The following is a 21094-nucleotide window of genomic DNA, read 5'->3' on the forward strand; positions in this document are numbered from 1 at the left end:
AGTTTTTAGTATAAAATGCAACCTGCTTACCTCCTTTTTCGTGTTTCTCACCTGAGCTTGCGGGAAGGTATAACGAGGGCACAAGCAGTGGTACCAAAGAGAGGAGATGTATGTTAAGTGGGAAGGCAAGGCTGGACATAGTGGTTCCTAAGCTGAGGAAGCACACGAGGTGTGGGAGGCAAAGATGACCCTGAGGTCTCAGTGGGTAACAGACAGTGTCCCAGAAGCTGGGCATTAGGCTGCTGACTTGGACAAGGCGGACAGACACGCCCCAGAACCTCCCTGAGCTCAAGACCCTCAGCTGAAATGCAGAGAGGAGACCAGATCGCTTCCTGAATTTCCTGCTGCTCTAAAATCTGACAATTCAGGACATTTGGTTGGGCGTGAACTGCTGCAGCGTGAACACAACCTGATTCTCTCTTGAGCGCATTACCTTGACACAACTTGAGGGAGGCAGGAGTGAGGACCAAAGGTATTTCAGTAGTCAGGGATAGGAATTGGTCCTAGAGCGAGATCTCTGGAAACGTCTTCTTCCGCCCCCTCCTCCTCTGCTTCTTACTCCCTTCCCTCTTAGACTATTTCCCCAGGAGTATTAGTTTGGGTAAGAAGAGTCAATGAAGACAGAACAAGAGACAGCCCCTAGAGGGCAGTGAGGATGGAGAGGGAAAATTTGGAATGAGTCATCAGTGGATTTTTCCCGGAAGCTCACAGGCAGGAGGGTAGGAACTGCACCCACCCTCAGTACTGGGAGGTTTTACCTAAGTGGGAGGCCCACTTAGAATTAAAAAGAAATCAATTGAAAAGCAATATATATTCAATTCGGAAATGTTAGAATAGCAGCAACAAACAAGGACAACAGAACAATAGCCATTATCCCACGCGCAGAGACCAACACCCTGGTGGACATCCTTCCAAAAGACACACACCCAGCACACACTTTTTGAGAAACAAAAATGGGATTACATTGTTTATTGTGACCTTTTTTTTTCCATATTCAGTTTTTGTCCATATCATGATTTGTTTAACAAATTTCCTCCTTTCAAATATTTAAATCATCTGCAATTTTGACTTAGAAAAAATGCTACAAGATATAAACTTTCAGCCAAGTCTTGTAAGTCTTTCATTATTTCCTTAAGATAAAATCATTCTTGTGGACTTGCTAGGTCAAAATATGAATATTCTTGATGCTTCTGATTCACACTGACAAACTGTCCACCAGAAACTCCACCTGTTTGCATTTCTACTGTCCATATTCAAGAATGTCTGTTTTTACCATCATTAACACTGTATAGTTTATCTTTTTTAAAAAAAAGATGAAAAATGCATCTATGTTAAAATTTACATCGCTTTATTAATAAATTGACTACATTTTCATAGGCTTATTCAGTTGTATTTCTTTTTTTGTGAATTGTCCCTTTGACAACCTTAACCAAATTTAATATCAAGGTGTTTTTTCTACATTTTCTTTCTACATTTACATAAAATATTCAATTTTAAGGATATTAAACTTTGTTATATATCTTGCAAATAATTTGCCCCCTTTAGTACTTTGTCTTTTAATGGGTTTTAGGGCTTTTTATGTACAAAATTTAAAAATTTTACATAGATTTATCGATCCCTTTCTTTTTCAGTTTCTGCCCTTGAAGTCCAGCTCATTCGTCATTCAGAATTAAGAAAGATGTGAGAGGAGCAGGATTAACGTTTTAGAAAGAACAGAAAGCTGCTCTCCACTTGCTCCATGAGAGCCTAGGAAAACTATCAGGAAAGCTGAAACAGGTAATACCATGGCGGTCACCACATCGTCTGGACCAGACCTTCAGAGGCTGGAGTTGGCAGCTGGCCAGTGAGTTAGCCACTTACAAGCAAGGAAGCTAGATGATAATTGCTTCTCAGGATCTGTATATACTTTTGAGAAAACATGTGTCTTAAGCACCCTCTATCAAAAAAACTTTTTATTACAAAATTAATGTATTCATTATCAAAATTTCTAACTTCACAGAAGTTGATAAAGTAAAAAGTTTCCTTTCTTCCGCTTCCAAATTTTAGTCCTGAGAGGGGAAACACTGTTAAAAGTTTGGCATGAGTCCTTACAGACTTTTTCCTATGCATACACTATTAAATGTGATATAATATAATATAATATAATAATGATATAATATAATATATTCTTACTTTTAGGGCTACTTCATTCTATTTTAACTGTTATTCAATATTTCATAGTATGAATATACCATAATTTTAGGTGTTTGAAAATTTTTATTACAAAAAAGCACTATAACAAACATCCTTGAACAGGATTTTTGCACATTTATGCAAGTATTTGTGAAGGATAGATTTCTCAGGTTAAAATTACTAGGTAAAAAAATATATATTTTAAAGTTTAGTGAAATTTTCCAAATTCCACCCCATGGGAGGTATGGCTTTATATACTCTCTCTAATATTATATGAAGGTGCCTGTTTCTCCCTACATTCGTGCCAATAATGTAAATCACTATCTTTTCTAACTTTGTCAATCTGATTGTGAAAATGGTGTTTTATGGTTATAATATATATATATATATATGTAACATTAGATGGCTTCTCATACATTTATTGACATTATTTTCTCTAAAGTTTTTCTTCTATAAACTGCTCATTTATATCCTCTGCTCATTTTAAAAACTGAATTTCATTTGTCTTTTTGATTGATAGGAATAATTTATATACTTTGGATATTAACAATTTTTCATATATATGGCAAATTTTTCTGTCATTCTTTTCATTTTGTTCATCATCTCTTTGCCTATACTTCAGTATTACATTTTTACATAGCTGTGTCCATCTTTTCTTTATTAATACTTTTGGAACCTATAGTATATGTAGGTAGGCCTTCCATACTCAAAGGCATGAAAATATCCTTCTATACTGTTTTTTTGTAGCACTGTGTTATACTTTTAACATTTAAAAATGTAATCCAACTGCGTTCTATTTTTGTGGATGATGTGAATTAAGGATTTGCCACACAATCGTGAGGTAAATATGCTATTCAGGCTTCCTTTTGCCCAGTGGTTGAGATCCATTGTTTTGACTTATGTTCATTTCCTGGGCAACTTTCTGAGACAGGACATCCATAGTTGCACCTAAAGTTGAAACAGAAAACAAGCACAATTTTTAAGATTTTTGCTCACTCTATCCTAAAGAATCATAAGACTAGAATTTTACATTGGAAATCTGTAACTGGGTGCTCCTCTCTCTATAGCTGGGTCTCTTCTGTGCCTCTTTTTCTGGTTGGGTCCATCAGTGCATCTCTGTTTCTCTCCCTGTCTCACACGTTTCTCTCCTCTGTCTTTCTCCTGTCCTCTAGCACTTCTCTTTTTTCTCCTTATCTCTTCCTTTCCTTAACCATCTACAGTGTTAACCATCTTAAATGTTTCTTGGATGATTTGTTCTGATTGTTTAATGGCATTTCATAGTCTCAATGCATTTTTGTTTGTTTTGGAACAATTTTTTATTTACCTATCTGTGAATTTCAATATAGTTATAAAATGTATGCTAAACATAAGATTTGGGGATTTCAAGCATTTACAGCTGAGACTCAATTTGTATTTGTTTCTTTTTATCACATAAACAGTCTTAGAACATTTAAAATGCCTTTTGAGAAAGAGAAAAAATCCACTTTCATAATTGTTTAGTATGTATACATTTTCCAGTAGTTGTAATCATGAAATAAATGATTGTATTCTGCTAGCTATTCGCTTACAAACATTTACCTATATTTCTATGTGGTCCTGTTAGGGACATTACAGCTGAACGGATAGAAGATGGGCGGTACGGTTGAATTTGGCTCCTTGTTAACGAAAGGGGGATCCTGAGTGATTTATTTAGCTTCTTAGTTCCTTTTCTCTTCGATGGGAATAATAAAACCCACCCAAGGTTGTTGTGAGGATTAAAATGTTATAAGAAGACACACACTCATAAATATACCTGCTTTGGCAAAGGAGAACATCAGCCGGGTTTTGTATGCGTGTGCGCGCGCGTGTGTGTGTGTGTCTGTTTTCTATGTCACTGTAAAGAAGCAAAAAGGAGAGGCACGTGGTTAAGCTCTCAGGGGGTGGATTCCACTGGTGTTATTTCAGTTCCTTTTTAAAGAAGAGCTCAGAATCACAAGAAGGAAACTAACCCCAAAGATGAGCCTCACGTGTAAAATCTTAACCAGCTTCCTTCTGATTTTCGCTGTTTCCACCAAAGGTAAGTTGGTGCGTGGGTCTCCACTGTCACCATTAGAAGCTTCTTTGGCAACCCTGAAGTGAGTGCAAGAGTCAGAGAGGTCACAGCCCAGCTTTCCTTGGCAGTGAGCTACCTCAGTAACTTTCTTGCTTTTTGTAGGTGAGGTCTCTGAAAATACTGAAGTCATCTGGGGTTGCCTGGATCATGACATCAACCTGGACATTCCTGGTTTTCAAATGAATGATAGGGTAGCAGATACACGATGGGACAAAAACAAAATCAAGATTGCACAATTAAAACAAGACAAGCCACCTTACCAGATAACGGACACGTATGTGATGTTAAAAAATGGAACTCTGAAAATTAAAGCTCTGAAGAGAAATGATAGCGACGTCTACACAGTATCTGTATATGATTTGAATGGAAAAAACATATTGGAGAAAGCATTTGATTTGAAGATTCAAGGTAAGTCTCCGTCCCCTAAATTCCTCCATCTCAGTATGGGTGCTGTTTAGCAAGTTGAGGAATAGCATTTATGAAATGTCCCCAGCCCTGACCTTGGCCTTGGGGGAGCCCTAAAGGAAATCGAATGCATCTCTCCTACCTCGGTGCAGACTCCAGTCCTGTGAGAGAGATGGAATCCACAGCTAATAGACCCTCAAGTCTACATACCTCAAACTCTCTCTTCAGAGGCTGTGGGGATGCAGGGTTGAGTGAAGGATCTGGATTAAGATCCTGCGTTAATCAAGAAGAGGGGAACGGGGGGGCAGAAGAAAAAGGTGGCCGTTCCAGGTGGATGCTGAAGGGCAAGCTAGGTATGAGACTGGGAAGGGGAGGCTGACTGGAGGGCAGTGGGTCTTCCATCCAGAGAGACAATTTCAAGCCAGGATGTCCTGAAGGAGTAATTGTAAGGCAGAAAAGGGCTGGAAATGATGAATTTAAGGATGAACAGCCCTTGTTTCTAATCATCTCAACATCGGCATGGTCAAAGGTGGAAGATGATTTTTGCTGATATCTGTAGAAAATACACAAGGTGTGGCTTTGTATGTCTGTGTGTGTACTGGGAGGGCAGTAGTAGCTATTGAAGATGGAAGCTTGAAGCCTAGCTAGGAAGCTGCTGCTTTAATCCAAGTGAAGTAGGGAGGGGCTGGTCGGTGACACTCAATTCAGGTTTCGCATTGGAATCAGCTGAGGTGCTATTAAAGTTACCAGTGCTGAGTCCCATCCCAGACCAATTTAATCAGAGTTTCTTGGTGCAGGGCCTGGGCATCGTAGGTGCTAAATTCCCAAGGTGATCTTAATGAGCAGCCAAAGCTGATAACTAGTGGCCTAGACTAAAGGGTGCCTATAAAATGCCTAAAGAACGATTACATTGGGGGTCATGTGTGGAGAAAGGATGAACAAAGTGGCTTGAGTTTGGGAGACAGGGAAGAGAAAGTACAATAGAGCAGAAGTGACAATGAAGTCATAAGTCCAGGGGTCCCTTGGCTGGGTGTGGATAAAAGTGAGAAGAGGAGGCTGTACTTAGCTTGGAGAGGAAGACAGGAACCCCAGCATGAGCACAGCCAGAGATTCAGTGAGCAAATAAGCATTTCTGTGCTTTGCACAAGAAACGCTGCCAAAGGACGGGCCCCCTCCTCCTACCTAGAGTCACCATCCAGCTCTGTTCTTGAGCGCTCGGAACTGGTAGCAGGCCCCCTCCAACAGTCACAGACATTGTCAGCTCCTCTGCAAATGACAATTTTCCATACCTAGACCTGCACCAGGACGGAGAGTACATTCCAGAAGTGGGGCGAGACAGAATGGAGCCAGAAGGAACTTCTGCTTGTGGGCTCTGGGAACCACAGATGTCGTGACTCTGCCAGCATGGGCTTGAGTGTCCTGTTTTGAACTTGAGTTTCACATTCATGTTTCCTTTAGTACTGCAGTGGTAATAATGGTTACCAGTGAGATGTCATGTGCTTTGCTACATGATCTTATTTAAGGTTCCCAATAATCCTGAGAGGTAGCTGTTATTATCCCCTTACTATCTATAAGGAAACAGAAGTGGCTTGACAGGAGCGAAGTCAGGATCCAAACCCAAGGCTAGCTTTAGCAAGGATGGTGACATCCCCCACCCACCACCCCAAACAGCTTTATTGTGGTATAATTCACATACTATAAAATTCAGCCATGATTCCATGGCTTGTAGTATATTTACAGAGCTGTACAACCATTACCGCAATCAATTTTAGAATGCTTTCATGACCTCAAAAATAAACCTTCACTCCTTTGCCAAAAGACACAGATCTTTCCATGACACAGCAGCCATCTCATTGTGTTTGTGTGTGTGTGTGTGTGTGTGAATGTCACACAGCGTGTCAATTTGTGGGTCCAGTCACCATTTCCTGCCACATGATCCTGGGCAAATTCTCTGTCTGCTCTGAGTCTGATTTTCATAACTATCGGCTATTCAGTGGGACAAGGCTTCAGGGAGACAACTAAGCATAGGTGCCTTGGGCACCTGGAACATTATACCTGATTCCTCAGTGCTCGTACCCTCCCCATCTCTTAGTTCCTCCATGCTTCTCAGTCTCCAACCTTGGTACCCACAGCTCCTTAAGGAGGGGGCTGCTGCTGCCAGCTGAGGAACCAGTGGAAGGCCCCTTAAAAGCAGATGTTAGTGGAGAAGGAGTTTGTCCTAGCAACCTGGAATCAAAGAGCCTCATCTGTGAGACGTGCCTCACAGGATCCAGCCATGCCTCTTGTATGAAAGTATCTTACAGAGAGGATGTATGTAAAGATATGACTTCGACTGGCTGCTCATCTCTGGGTGGTTCATATCAGTGAAATACTGGAAAGGATCTTAAAGTCCCCAGCAGTTAGGAACTTATTAATAAATCAAGAATAGATCATTTAAAAAGATGATGAAAGTGTATATTTATTGGTGTTCCTAAAAGAATTTCATAATAGATCATTAAAGGAAAACAGGCAGACTAAAAAAATCTATGATCCAGTTTTAGTTTTTAGAACACTATTTATATGTGGTATACATGGCATAGAAAACATTTGTTAAAGGGATGCATCGAAACATTAATAATTATTGACTCTGTGTAGTAGAATTGCAAGTGGTTTTTAATCTTCTTGAAACTTTTTTGGTATTTTATCAATTTTTACAGTGATGTGATTTACTGTTATAAATAAAAAAAAGAGTATTTCCATTTCGAAGACACAAGTAAACTCCTTGACTCAACCCCTAGAGTATGCACTGTCCCTGTCTTGTTGTATATGGTGATGTTTTTCCATCCTCTTCATTCTGGGTCACACCGAATCCCTGGATGGGAAAAAAAAAACCCTTAATTTCTGCCTGCCTATATTGTGGGACAGAAATGAAATTTGGTGAGAAAGTTCATGGGGAAGACATTATTGTCTGGGAGGGAGGAAATCAGAAAAAAAAAAAAAAAAAATCTATCCATCTGCATAATGAATGGAAGGATGCCGAGAGGGGAAAGTGGCAAGTCTGAGGAAAGAGAGGGAAGGATGAGAAAAAGGGCAGAAGTTGGTCACACAGCTCGCAAGTGGTGGAGTAGGATTTGGACCCGGCCCAACCGACGCCAAGACCAGGGCTTTTTCTTTCATGACGCAGCCTTCGAATGTTATCATGTCAGAAAAGGAGAGGCAGGGCGTGTATGATTATGATTACAACAACTACCACCAATATTGTCAGTACCTGTCAGTGTGCCAGGGCTTTGTCACATGTCATCCCTGCTGTGACAGGTGGGGAATGTCTTTCTTATCCTTCTCTTGTGGATGAGGTCCAGTGAGGTCCGGTGGTGAGGTCCAGCAGCTCTGGGACGCTGAAGGCGTTCTCTCCCTCCAGAGCTTGAACTGCACACCTGACCCCCTGCTCCCAGGACCTGCTGCTTCATTTGTGACCAAGGCCCCAGGCTACACATGTACCAGTCCTCCAGGGACAAGTTCCCAGCTGCTCTTAAAGCATTGCCCCCACCCCGCTATCCCTCACAGGATCCTGAGCATATGGGGATCAGGGTGTGGTAAACCTCTTACCCATACTACTGAACTTGGGTTTGGAAGGGTGAGCTCATTGGCAAATCTCTTCTGATTTGCCATTTATTATTGGGTGCCCTTGGACTGTCCATTTAACCTCTCAGAGCCTTGGGCATTTCATCTGTAAACAAGAAGAAAAACATGCACCTCTCTGTTAGGATGAAATGATATCCTATATGTGAAAACATTTTAAGGTATAAAACAGCACATAAGCCTGTGATATGATGTCTTTTTTACTGATATAACTTGTGAATGTGCTGTATAAACAAAATGAAATAGAAATGATGTTTGAAAATTGCTAGGGGTCTTTGAAATTTTTTCTGGTCCCAACCTAACTCAATTTCCCCTCTATAAATAGGTATGTCTTTTACAATCAGTAAATGGCCTAATATGAATTGAATCTTTCTTTTCTTTTCAGAGATGGTCTCAAAACCTGTAATTTCCTGGAGTTGTACCAACAGAACCCTGATCTGCGAGGTAGCAAAAGGAAGTGACCCTAAATTAAAACTGTTTGTAAATAAGACCCGTGTCAAAGAAAGTCATCAGAAGGCCATCACACACAAGTGGAACGGCAAATGGACTTCATCATTCAACTGCGTGGCGAGTAACAATGTCAGTGCCCAAACGAGCACGGTGACCGTCAGCTGTTCAGGTGCGTGGTGGGCACTGGTCAGACACCCCAAGTTCACTTCACAAACACAGCCTCTGAGGCCCACAGCAGAGGACCGCTCCAGGGCCTGGGTGCTTGGGCTGGGAGGCCTCCTCGGCTCAGGGTGAGGACTGAAAACATACCCCATGTCCCCGGAAATCTTCAAGGGAGGTCCTAGAGGAGAGATGAGGTAGTGCTCTATGGTTGCCTATCTTGGGAATCTTCTCAGAGAGCATGGTATAACCTCAGGCAATGAAAAAGATTCTCTGCTAGGAGAAAGAATTGCCGAGTTGAAGAGATAAAAGGAGCTGTAACGGTGATCTCACACAGACCGCCACTTCCCAGAGAGGCAAACTGACTGGCCCACGATCCCTCAGCTAGTCAGTGACCATGATTGTGGCTCCTAGGGCAATAATGGAGAAGGGAGCAAAAAGATTCCTTTCTGGAGGGGAGATGGCTGGCACCTCCTATCAGGGGCAGGTGCAGAAGGGCTGTAGAAACCCTGGGAGTTAGAGGCTTGGGGGGAAGAAGAGCTCGAGGCCAGGGAGGACCATGAACACAGGTGGGCAATGCTCTTACTGCCTCAGAGCAGACAGCCCAGCACCAGAAAGTTCTGAAACTTCAAGAGTCTAAGTTCTTCCCTGGACCACCAGCTTCATGTGACCCCTAGAAGTAATTTTTTTAAAATAAATTTATTTATTTTTGGCTGTGTTGGGTCTTCGCTGCCGTGTGTGGGCTTTCTCTAGTTGCGGCGAGCAGGGGCTACTCTTTGTTGTGGTGCGTGGGCTTCTCATTGCAGTGGCTTCTCTTGTTGTGGAGCATGGGTTCTAGGTGCGAGGGCTTCAGCAGTTGTGGCTCGCGGGCTCTAGAGCACAGGCTCAGTAGTTGTGGTGCGTGGGTCCAGTTGCTCCGTGGCACGTGGGATCTTCCCGGACCAGGGATCGAACTTGTGTCCCCTGCATTGGCAGGTGGATTCTTAACCACTGCGCCACCAGGGAAGCCCCTAGAAGTAATTTTTTGTTTTGTTTTTTTTTTTGTGGTACACGGGCCTCTCACTGTTGTGGCCTCTCCCGTTGCAGAGCACAGGCTCCGGACGCGCAGGCCCAGCGGCCATGGCTCACGGGCCCAGCCGCTCCGCGGCATGTGGGATCTTCCCGGACCGGGGCACGAACCCGTGTCCCCTGCATCGGCAGGCAGACTCTCAACCACTGCGCCACCCGGGAAGGCCAAGCCATGGACTTTTTGTACTTGATCTCAGGAGTGATAGATGGCCCATCACTGCTGCGGTATTCTATACATTAGGAGCCTGTCAGTAAGTCCAGCCCACATTTAATCAGAAAGGGTCTCACACCAGTGGGAATACCAGGAGGCAGGGCTCAGCGGGGACCATGCTAGAGTCTGCCAGTCACACGCTCAGACCAGCGTCCCTTCACCTCCTATGAAGTCTATGTCTGCCCACCAGCCGTCCCTCCGTGCCCCCCATCACTAAGGCACAATGAGTGAAGTCGCCCCTCCTCGACTTCACAAGCTCTTAATCCCCTTTTAGGAGGCTCTTGATTAGATTTGCCAGATTTAGCAAATAAAAAGAGACAGTATAAATGTGTTCCAAGTGTTGCGTGGGACACACTTATCCTAAAAACTATTCGTTGTTTATTTCAAATTTAACTGGGCATCCGGTGTTTTATCTGGCAGCCCTACTCCACGCTTATTTTAACTAGATCCCACCAGTATAAAAATGTGTGTGCATGAGGGATGGAGCGAGGGAAGAAGGGCTTTGGGGGAAGATGAGGTTTGAAGACTGGAGCATTCCTGTCCCTTACTCTGTGGTACAGAGTGGGAGCTAGTCTGGGAAGGGGCCACTAGAGAGATGGGAGGAATACCTAGGGGGAGACTGGGGAGGACAGGGCTGCTCTTGAAGACCCTAAAATGGACCTGGATGTTTCATCCTAAAAGGCCAAGGCAGAGTGGAGCAATGACAAGATTAACCACTTGGCTCAGAAAAGATGAGCATGTACTTAAAACCGAAATAGTAAGAGGAAGGAGCAGGTTTGGACACACAAGAAGGACTCCACCACATAAACTCGTGGGCACATTATCTCCAAGAGGGAGTGCAGGAAGGAGTGCGGCTGGATTTAGTGACTGTGAGGACATAGCTTTCAATGACAGAGCCACAGCTGCCTCTGAGACACACTGGAGCATTCCCCGCAGAAAGCCCCCAGAGGCTGTGCTGGACGAATCTGTGAACAGACTGTGTAAGGCGCTCCAACATTCCCAAGTGTGCCCAGATAGGGGCGTGCTTGCCCTGCCTGAGGACTCTGAGAAGACAAGCTAGTGGCTGCATGGTTTAGTCCCTGCTCCCCAACTGGTCCTAGGCCCATGCCCCCCCCCCGCACCCAGGTCAGACCCTGGGAAGTCCTTAGCTCAGCCCAAGGTGGACTCCAATAGCCCTGGCCCTTCCTCCAAGCAGGCAGAGCCTAACGGACCCCCCTAACTTTCCCGGTCCAGTTTCACAGCAGGTTAGGATATTATGCCTGCTTTTCCAATGGAAGCCGCTTCATCCACAGAGCATAGAGAGGCTGCGTAACTGGCAGGCAAAGAATGGGTCAGAGGGAGACTTAGGAAAGAAAGCAAGGATTAACAACCCACCGCAGTCTGGAAACCTGTTTAGTTTCGTTTCTGAGCCTCTGACTTGCTCCTGGGACCCATCCTGGGCTTCATGAACAACAGTATCTTCCCAGGAATGTTTGGCTAGAGAAGGGTTTCCTTGTGATGTTGGGCAGAACTCCATTTGTTCTCCAGATGTACGAGTCCCCTGAACCCTGGCCCCAGCTGCTGCCTCTGTGACTGCTGTTGACTCACAAAAGGGCAGATGGCCCAGCATCCCTCCCGGGAAATAGCTCCCAGAAGCACCGGTGCATGGAACTGTAGTCAGAGCAGACCCTGACCTTTGTGTATAGTTTTACAGTTTACAAACCACTTTCACATCCATTATCTGATTGACTTCCAGCAGCCGCCTGTGATGTAAGTTCCTTATCTCCATTTTTTAAAGACAGGAACAGGCTCAGAGAGGTGGAGTAACTTGCCAAAGGTCGCACAGCTCTTGCCTAGAAGAGCCTGCTCTCAAACCCATTTCTCTTAACACAGTCGTTGTTATCCTCATTGCGTGACAGCAGCTGAAGGTCTGTGAGCTGAAGATCAAGTCCACTGCTGCTGCTAACTCACTGTGTGTCTGAGTTTCTCTCACAGGCCAGGGAAAATCTGGGATGAGGTGCTTCCTCTGAGGTCAGAGAACTGGGTTGGACACGTGAAACATGTATCCTGTCTTTAGAAACTTTCTGGTCAAGAGGGTGAGAAAAAAATCATGACGTGGGAGGGCAGCCAGAGATGAAGCTAGAAAAACAGTGCAGAAACATGGAGACGAGGGCTGCTTAAAGGAACCACTCAGGAATGGATACTGTGTGGCCTCAGGCAACTCATCCTCCCTCTCTGGGCCTTGTCTGTGAAACTAGAGATTACCCTAGATTTTCTCTAGACTCTTTCTAAGATCTAAACTTCTGTGACATTCTCCTTGATAGGGGACAGTGCTTGGTACGTGAAGAATCAGGCATTTGTGGTTCAGGACAGTAGTTCTCCAAGGAACATTCTGAGAGGGCTTATCCTGGACCCTGCACCCGCTCAGGTATTGACCCAGTTCACAGCCTCCATGAGCTTGGCTTCCCTGAGGTTGAAAAGTCCCACCAAGCTCTTTTATCTGAACGATAGGAGGCAGGAGCCCTCGAGTCCTTGGCCAGAGCAACGAAATGGGCCCTCTTCCCAGGATGCTCCCATCCATCCCACGTCTGTTCCTCTTGCAGAGAAAGGTCTGGATATCTATCTCATCATCGGCATTTGCGGAGGAGGCACCGTCTTCCTTGTCTTCTTGGCACTACTCGTTTTCTACATTAGCAAGAGGAAAAAACAGAGGAGTAGGAGAAATGGTAAGCTCCCTCTCTTTTGTCCCACCACAGGCCTGGGTGAAATCCCCGTGGAAACAACTCATGGGTCTGGCACTTAGAGTCTGGAAAGAAAATAATGGAGATGGGTAGTTTCAGAATGTCAGGGCTGTAACCGACAGTTACAGTTTGTTCCATTTTGTGGTTAGCTTGATTTTTGAAAAACAAATTCTCAGTGATAACAATGTAGGAGCTTTGAGAAGCTCCATCCAGGCTGGCCTCATTGGAATCCACCAGCTGAGGCTGACTGGGTATAAACTGTGTGGACGTATGTTGAATGAGCCACATATATCTATGTGGGTAGAAAGATAAGCTTCGAAACATAATTTCCGTGGAGAAACACCTTGTCTTCTCCTGAGGGTGTGGCCAAGGTGGGTTCAAGACCAAGCTCCTAGGAATACAGGTAAAATTTCAGGACATCAGGGGCTCACAGGAACACACTTGTTCTAAAACTGGATGTTTATATCCCCTTTCCAATTCACTGTTCCAAGGGGAGGGGTTAGGGCTGTGAGTGTTTCTTCCTAGAATCAGGCCAGTCTGACAACTCACCTAGAATGAAAAAGTTATGCTCATAAGCGAGGAGCTGGCTCAAGGAGCGTCCAGGCCACTCAAAGCAGTGTGGGTGAATTACAGCAGAACTGAGTGGAAGGCAGATCTAACGGAGAGACCCATCCAAAGGCAGGGAGTGACTAATGTCCTCTCTGACTACTCAGATCCTATTACAAGGGCTGTAACCCTGAGGTGCTCTAGGACATGATCCCTGGGATGACTCAGAGGCAGGGCTGGGGTCTGAGTGCCCTCTCTGCTCCCTGGAGACCCAGGCACAAAACCATCCCCCACTGGTCTCTAAAGCCCTGGGCTCTCCCTCTATTTTTCTGGTGGGCATTTCTGTCTCCCCTACCCCCCCCCCAAGGCCTGGAATCTCTAGAGGGTAGAGGTGGCTTCTGCTTCCTCATCGTATCCCCCAGAGCAGCTAGCGTGACATCTTGTACACAGGAGGGGCACTCAATAAATAGTTATATTGATCTTGATTGTATCTTGCCAAGAAAAACTCTTCAGAGGTTTTTATTGTTGCAGATGAAGAGATGGAGATAAGAGGGAAGAGAGTGACCCCTGAGGAAAGGGGCTGGAAGCCCCACCAAATTCCAGGCTCAACTCCTCAAAATCCAGCCATGTCCCAAACTCCTCCAATACCTGGTCATCGTTCCCAAGCACCCGCTCATCGTCCCAGGCCTCCTGGCCCCCGTGTCCAGCACCAGCAGAAGAAGAGGCCTCCTCCTACCCTGGGCAAACAAGTTCACCTGCAAAAAGGCCCTCCCCTCCCCAAGCCTCGAGTTCAAACGAAACCTCCCTGTGAGGTCGAAGAAAACTCGTAACTGTCTCCTGACGCAGCTGTCCTCTTCCTCTAATTAAAAGAGATTAAAAACCGTCCTTTCCCATAAAAGGCACTGTGGAATTTCTCCACTCCAGGTGTGCATGCCCACACTCCCATCAAGTGTGCTCTACAAGCAGACCATGATCTCCTCCCCAGCCCAGGAGCCACGGCCATGTCTGTACCTTCCAACTCAGCCATGTGGTCTGACGTCTGGAGTCTCTGGCCTCCTCACAGATCTCCACCTCAGCGGGAAGGGAAAAACAATAAGAGTGCACACATTAGGATCATGGGTGATGGAGTGCAGAATCCTAGAGCTCTCGTACCCTCCCTCTCAGAGCCCGTGTCAGATGTCAAGCAGTCGCTGTGGCCATGTCTCGCTACAAGCAGCTTCCTGCCTGAGAGACCCTTGGTTTTCTTAGGTGGACACTTGCTCACCATATCGCGAGTACAAGTGAAACAAATGCCTTGATTTGACCCCAGCATCTACTCGCTGTAGAAAGGAGCCCAGCATCGAACTGCTGAATGAGAAAGAGGCTAGTGGGTGGGGTGCAACGGCAGGACCAAATTTGGCCATCCCACTTCAACTGGGCCACCTTAATCCCCACCAGAACAACCAGAATCCACTCCCCAGGTCTCAGCTGCAAAGGTGGACCCACAGCCTATTGGTAGATTTATACAATGAATTGAAATCTCTGTGCACACACTTCAACAAGAGACACCAGAAAACATAACCTCATTTTGGGTTTCACTTCCTTGACTCTTCAGACATGGTCACCACGATCTGTAGAACCATCCTTGAAAAGAGGGGAATCCATGAATACTGAGGGTGCCATGAGCCTAGCAGACAACATGTAAAAGGGCAGGCTAAGAGACAACTTGGCTGAAGCAAATCCCAAGTCTTAAGGGACCATTATTAAAAGTTCAGGCCCCACCCCCAGCTAGCAGTCATGCTAGCTGTACTTTGAGGGAAGTGGGAGAAAAAAAAAAAACAGTTTACAGTTAAGTTTCTAAAACAATAGGTGGTGAGAAGGCACCTGCTTTGAAATGTTGGTACCATGTTGTTTGTGGTCCCATCCGCCCACCTTCTCCCAGCTTCTTAGACTTGCTAAACCTTGTCAGGCTCCGGCAGGAAGCTCTGAGGTCTAAACCACAAAGTCTATGTACATTCAGGACTTCCTGTGAGAGCTCACGGAGGGTTGAACTGCTCTTTTCTCTGAACCTGAACATTCATTGTTTTAGCTCCCAGAGTTAATTATTAAGAATAATGATGAATGGAAGCCCATAGCTTCCTGAAATTCAAACATGAAATCCAGTCAAGTAACAGTCATCACAAGATCAACCTAGGAAGATAAATGAAGGTCTTAGCACTGCCCCCTTTCTCCTTCCTCATTGCAGTCCTGTGCTATTCCATCAGCCATCCTGCCAGAATGGCTCCTATCCCATTCCCTTCCTGAAGCCCTCCCTGGCCTTACCAACCCACGCTGTGCTTTTCTCCTGAAATCCTGTGGCATTATATATCATACAGAACACGTATTGCCTCTAACTATTTAATCCTTCATCATTTACTCATTCAACAAACATTTATTGAACTTCTACTACATACCAAGCTCTGTGCTAGGTACTAGGAAAACAGAGGTGTACATGGCATCTTTGCTCTCAAGGCACTCACTGTCTAGTTGGGGGAGGAGTAGACTAATTACAGGATAAATGTAACCGTGTGATAAGTATAGGTCAGAGGCCAATACAGGAGCCCAGAGGAAGGACTTGGAATCTGGATTGAGTGATGGGACTGGGGTGACACAGAAGGCTTCATGGAGGAGGTGGCATTTGAACTGAGTTGTAATAGATGAGTAGAACTGGTGAAGCAGAGGTGCAGAATTACCCAAGTAGAGGGACCAGCAAGAGGAAGCTCAGGCCGACTACCTGTTTATATAAATATGTTATTCATTTTTCAACTACTATGTTTCATCAATTTGAAGATACCATTGATTTTTAACTGACACCATTATTTACATACCACGAGAAAAAAAAAAACCACTCTCAATCACAGTGTTAACAAATGCTAAGTTACAATCAATTTTAGGCCCAACCCCATTCCTGAGGTTTTAAAATGTGAATAAAAAGTGAATTTTAGAAGCCATGAAATGCATGGTTAACAAGCGTCCTGAGGACGTTGACCGTTTCTCAGCATTGCCCGTACCACTTTACTGAAAATTTCACTGGCCAGTTGACTCAATGGGTGAGTACAGTCTTGATGAAAAGCAGGGAGGTGAACATCCGTGGCATCTACATACGGAAGATACACTCCCTGGCCTGCCGGAATCTCCACCGTGAGGCGGAAAACACAGGCCTCACTCAAGATTTGTGTTGCAGTCACCCCTGCTGAGGTTGTGTGATCTCCCACTGAGCCTGTCCCAGAGTGTGGACCTTCTGAGAAGTGGTCAGGCCAGCTGCAGAATGCCTTACTGAGCTTGTGAGAAAAAAAAAATCGATGATTCAGTAGCTTAGGTTGGGGCCCGAGACTCTCTTATTTTTAACAATAACAATTCTGAGGGGTTTTCAAGTGGGGAACCACAGGTGTGATGGTCCAATACTGGTCCTCCAATTATTAATCATCAGTGACTTGTCAAACCTGAGGACTTTATAGATAATACAGCGTTGTAAGAAAAGCGGCCACAGTCCAGTTAAAGAATCCTCTACGGGTAACGTTCACTACGATGAATTCATCCTGGTTGGAAGATATATTTAGGTAATTTGAGACACTGGAACACCCTAGAGTGTCACATGAAGATGGAAAATTCCGGTCTTTTTGATATCCTCCCTGCTCTCCCTAAAAGCAGTCTGATCCTAGCAACTGGGTCAGCCTAGCTCCAAGGGCACCTTGGCTGCTGACCAGCAGTTTCATCTCAGTCTTCCTTCTGCAGTCTCTAGGGTGAGCTCGCCTGGGCTGGCTGGGCTGCAGCCACACGGTTCCTCAAGCTCACCCATGTGTTCCCCACTGCAGGACCATTGCACGTGCTGACCCCACTGCCCACACCCTTCACCTGGCTCTTCACCCGTCCACACTCTTCTTTCAGGACTCAGATTGAGGGTCATGAAAGAGGCCCTTCCTGACCCCTGAACTCTGCTGTGACATGAACCTTGTGAGACCATCTCACCTCTGTGTCTCATTCTGTGGTCCTCTAGTTCAAAGGAGGATGAGGCCCACAGGTACTGCAGCCAGAAGGTTCTGACTCTCTCTCACTGGCTTTGAAAGCTTGAATAAGTTACTCAGCCTCTTTGAACATTGGTTTCCTCATCTGTAAAATGGGGATAACACCTCACAGGGTTAAAGTGAGGATTAACTAGAAATAATGTCTGTAAATGTAACTGGGATGCCCTGGTGTACAGCAGAAATCTGAAAACTCTGAGCTTTCTTTCTGGCTTGATACCTGAGAATGAATACGTTGGATAGCGGATACAAATTGTCCAGTATTGGAAAGAGACACAACCCGTTTTAAATTAATAAATCAGCACTCTGTAAGGTGACTTAGTGTGTTGTGAGTTTGAGTCACCTGAGTTAGTTTCCTAACATCTGGCCACACGGGACAAATTGATAAAATCCAATGCCAGATATATTAAAAGCAAAGAACAGACCTGTGAGGCAGCCCCACAAATCCTGGATTGAGCCACCAGCATGCTGACACCTCCCTGGCCCCATAAGCAGGGCCACCCTGATGACACATTTGGACATCACTCCCCAAGATGGAGGTTGAAAACCACAAGAAGGTGGTTTATTCACAGCAATACAGAGCAGGGGAAGGGGTGGCAGGGGAAGTTCGGGTCTTTCTGATAGCCTGCCTCTGATAGGGTGTGAGATCTACCCACTGGTCAGGGCTGGCATCCGGAAGGTGCTTACAGCAGATGTTGGGAGGGGCTATCAATTTCATGGATTTTAGCAAACAGTCAAGCAGACCCGGAGGTCACATGAGCTGGTGCCGCAGAGCCCAGCCACATGGACTGGGGAAGCAAAACCTGGATTGCGGGGAGCTGTCTTCAGGGAGAGAACAAGGCAGGGGTAACAGTAAGGCAGGGGAGTTTCTAGTTAAGCAGCTTAACTCATGCGTCAGCCTTTACTCCCTTCTGAAACCCAACAAAAATAACATTAAACACGGCTTCCCTGGTGGCGCAGTGGTTGAGCGTCCGCCTGCCGATGCGGGGGACACGGGTTCGTGCCCCGGTCCGGGAAGATCCCACGTGCCGCGGAGCGGCTGGGCCCGTGAGCCATGGCCGCTGAGCCTACGTGTCCGGAGCCTGTGCTCCGCAACGGGAGAGGCCACAACAGTGAGAGGCCCGCGTACCGCAAAAAAAAAAAAAAAAAAAAAACAACATTAAACTTAACAAAAATAAAAGACACAAACCACAAAGGCAAAGAGAACAGAGGGGAAAAAAAAAAAACAGTTGACAATTAAAAACAGAGGGATTAAATACAAGTTCTCTACTGAATGTTGGGACTGAGCTCTTACCCCACCCAGCTTGCAGAAATCAGGTAGCGTATCCGTGATATCCTCAGGCAGGATATTGGGAAAGATTTATCAGCTAAAGAAAGATCTCATCTAAAAAGACCTAATGACACTGACCACCAAGGTTTCCCAGTAAAACCACCCAGTTAGTTGTTAAACCCCTCCTGATCACAGAGATGTTGGTCTTTACTCTTCCTCCATCTCCAAATACGGTCACGTTGGGGATTAGGGCTTCAACATATAAATTTTGGTGGAAATAATTTAGTCCATAACAGTGTTGAAGTGCTAGTGTTCCTAAGGTCAGGAAGGCTCTATGTGTCCTATGGAAAAAGCCCACGTGTCAGATAAGCTTCACTGAAGAATGAGTTATAGTACTGTTGGCCGTGAGTTCAATGTTAATGCATCAGCAATGCATACTAAATTAGGTGTCTTTAAACAGAAACACACATAAAACAAGGTTCAAGGTTCTGTATTGATCAGTTGATAAAAATGTGTGACCAGAGGTTTCCAGGAACCTAACCCTGTATTCCCCCTGGGAGCATAGTTCAGTATTTGCTGAGTCAGTGTTTGTGGTTACTTTAGAGAACACAACCACTATGAATAATGAGAACTGACTGTATATGCGTTTGTTTTTTCTTCTGGCACTGCCTTCAGATTAGCTCCCCTCACTCTCTCTGCCACCGCCAAGCTGATGGGACTCTTGCCCAGGATTGCTGCGGTGACGAGGCAGCCCAGGCAGGGAGGAGAGAGCAGGGATGGTTTAAAAGCTCTCCGCTGACTTACCCTCTTCTACCCCAGGTTGTGGACATCCATCCCCTCGGGTCCCCTTGCTCACAATCCTACTCACAAAGAGCCTTCAGTCTTCTCAGAGGGTCCTCAGTTTTATGTCAGTTTTTCATATCCATGCTCTTTTCCCTTCAGTAGTTCTGTAGTTTTGCCAAGAGTTAATTTTGGAGGAAGGAACCTGCAGCACAAGCTGGTTCATTGGCTTGTCAGGAATCTCGATCAGGGAGGATATTAGTAATACGACGTAAGAACAACCAAGTGGAAATATCAAATATGAAAAATATAGTAGTTGAAGCAAAAGACATAATAGCTGGGATAAGTAGCGAGATAGATACAGTGAAAGAATGAATTAAGGAGCTGTAAAATAATCCTGAAGACTTATCCCAGAAGGCAGGGGAAAATATGAAGAGATTCTAAAAAGTAAAAGAAATACTAAGAAATATGAGGGATAAAAATACCAACATTCAGATATCAGGGATCTCACAGGAGAAAAACAAACAAACAAACATAGGAGAGAAAATGAAGGCTAGAGATAGAAACCCCCAAATTAGACACATTACTATGAATTAAAATCACTGAATACTAAGAAAATTCTGGAATGTTTTCGGAGAGAGGAAGAAGCTCACACACAAAAAAACAGGCATCAGATTTACATACTTCTCAGTAGCAACACTGGACGCAAGAAGATAAAAAAGCAATACTATTTTTAAAGTGTCATACATAGAATTTTATATTCAGCCAAATTGACATTGAAATGTGAGGATCTAATAAAAAATAGTGTGGATATTTTCTGACATAAAAAACCTCAGAATCTATGCTATGCATAGACTCATTTTGAAAAATCCTTGGAAGAAATATTCAAAAAAGAGGAAAATGAATCCAACAGATGCTGAGGAGGAATGTAGAGTTAGGGTGATCAAATAACCTAGCAAAACTGTTGTGTAAAAAAAAAAGGGGGGGGGGGAAGGTTACAGAAAAAAAGCAAAGGGAAAACTATATTCATAAGAACACAGAACTATAATTTGATCTAGGCTATATCAGTTTCGTGTGTATGTGTGTGTGTTGTTTTCGCTGTTGTGTGTATTATGTGTGGGACAGGGGAAGCAGAGTCCAAATAGGTGAGACAACCTGTTAAACTACCTGCCTTGTCAGGGAGAGGAAATAAATATTGATACATTTAATGAGTCAGGAAGAAGAAATAAACAAATATGTATCTTAAGGTAAGGGCAACCTCTATAAGAACAAAAATTAAATATGTTCTTGTAAACCAGCAGAAGAAAATCACATCTACTCAGTGAAGAGTAAGAAGGTTAAAACAGAAAAAAAAAAAAAAGATATCAGTAATGGAAACTACAAAATAAGATGGCAGAAACAAGTCCTAATATGGAGTGGTTATGATAAATGTATATAGATTAAGTCACAAATCAAAAGGCAGAGCATCTCAAATTGGACATTTTAAAAGATCCAACAATATATTGTTTACAGAGGACACATTTACAACAAAAGAATATAGAAAGGCTGAAGATAAAAAGATAT

General features: G+C 44.5%; 1 protein-coding gene across 1 annotated transcript; it reads left to right on the forward strand.

Moving 5' to 3' along the window:
• The first annotated feature begins 4103 nt into the window (after nt 1-4103).
• On the forward strand, nt 4104-17771 carry CD2 (CD2 molecule). The gene is made up of 5 exons (XM_032608286.1): nt 4104-4228; nt 4367-4672; nt 8673-8906; nt 12758-12880; nt 13973-17771. The coding sequence occupies exons 1-5, from the start codon at nt 4168-4170 to the stop codon at nt 14269-14271; spliced, it is 1023 nt and encodes a 340-aa protein (XP_032464177.1). The 5' UTR covers nt 4104-4167; the 3' UTR covers nt 14272-17771.
• Nucleotides 17772-21094: the final 3323 nt, after the last annotated feature.

The sequence above is a fragment of the Phocoena sinus genome, chromosome 1, assembly GCF_008692025.1.
Source record: "Phocoena sinus isolate mPhoSin1 chromosome 1, mPhoSin1.pri, whole genome shotgun sequence".
Taxonomy (NCBI): domain Eukaryota; kingdom Metazoa; phylum Chordata; class Mammalia; order Artiodactyla; family Phocoenidae; genus Phocoena; species Phocoena sinus.

Coding starts and splice junctions, on each gene's coding strand:
- CD2 (XM_032608286.1), top strand. CDS start 4,168: ATGAGCCTCACGTGTAAAATCTTAACCAGCTTCCTTCTGATTTTCGCT. Junction 4,229..4,366: donor TTTCGCTGTTTCCACCAAAG/GTAAGTTGGTGC, acceptor TGCTTTTTGTAG/GTGAGGTCTCTGAAAATACT. Junction 12,881..13,972: donor ACAGAGGAGTAGGAGAAATG/GTAAGCTCCCTC, acceptor TTATTGTTGCAG/ATGAAGAGATGGAGATAAGA.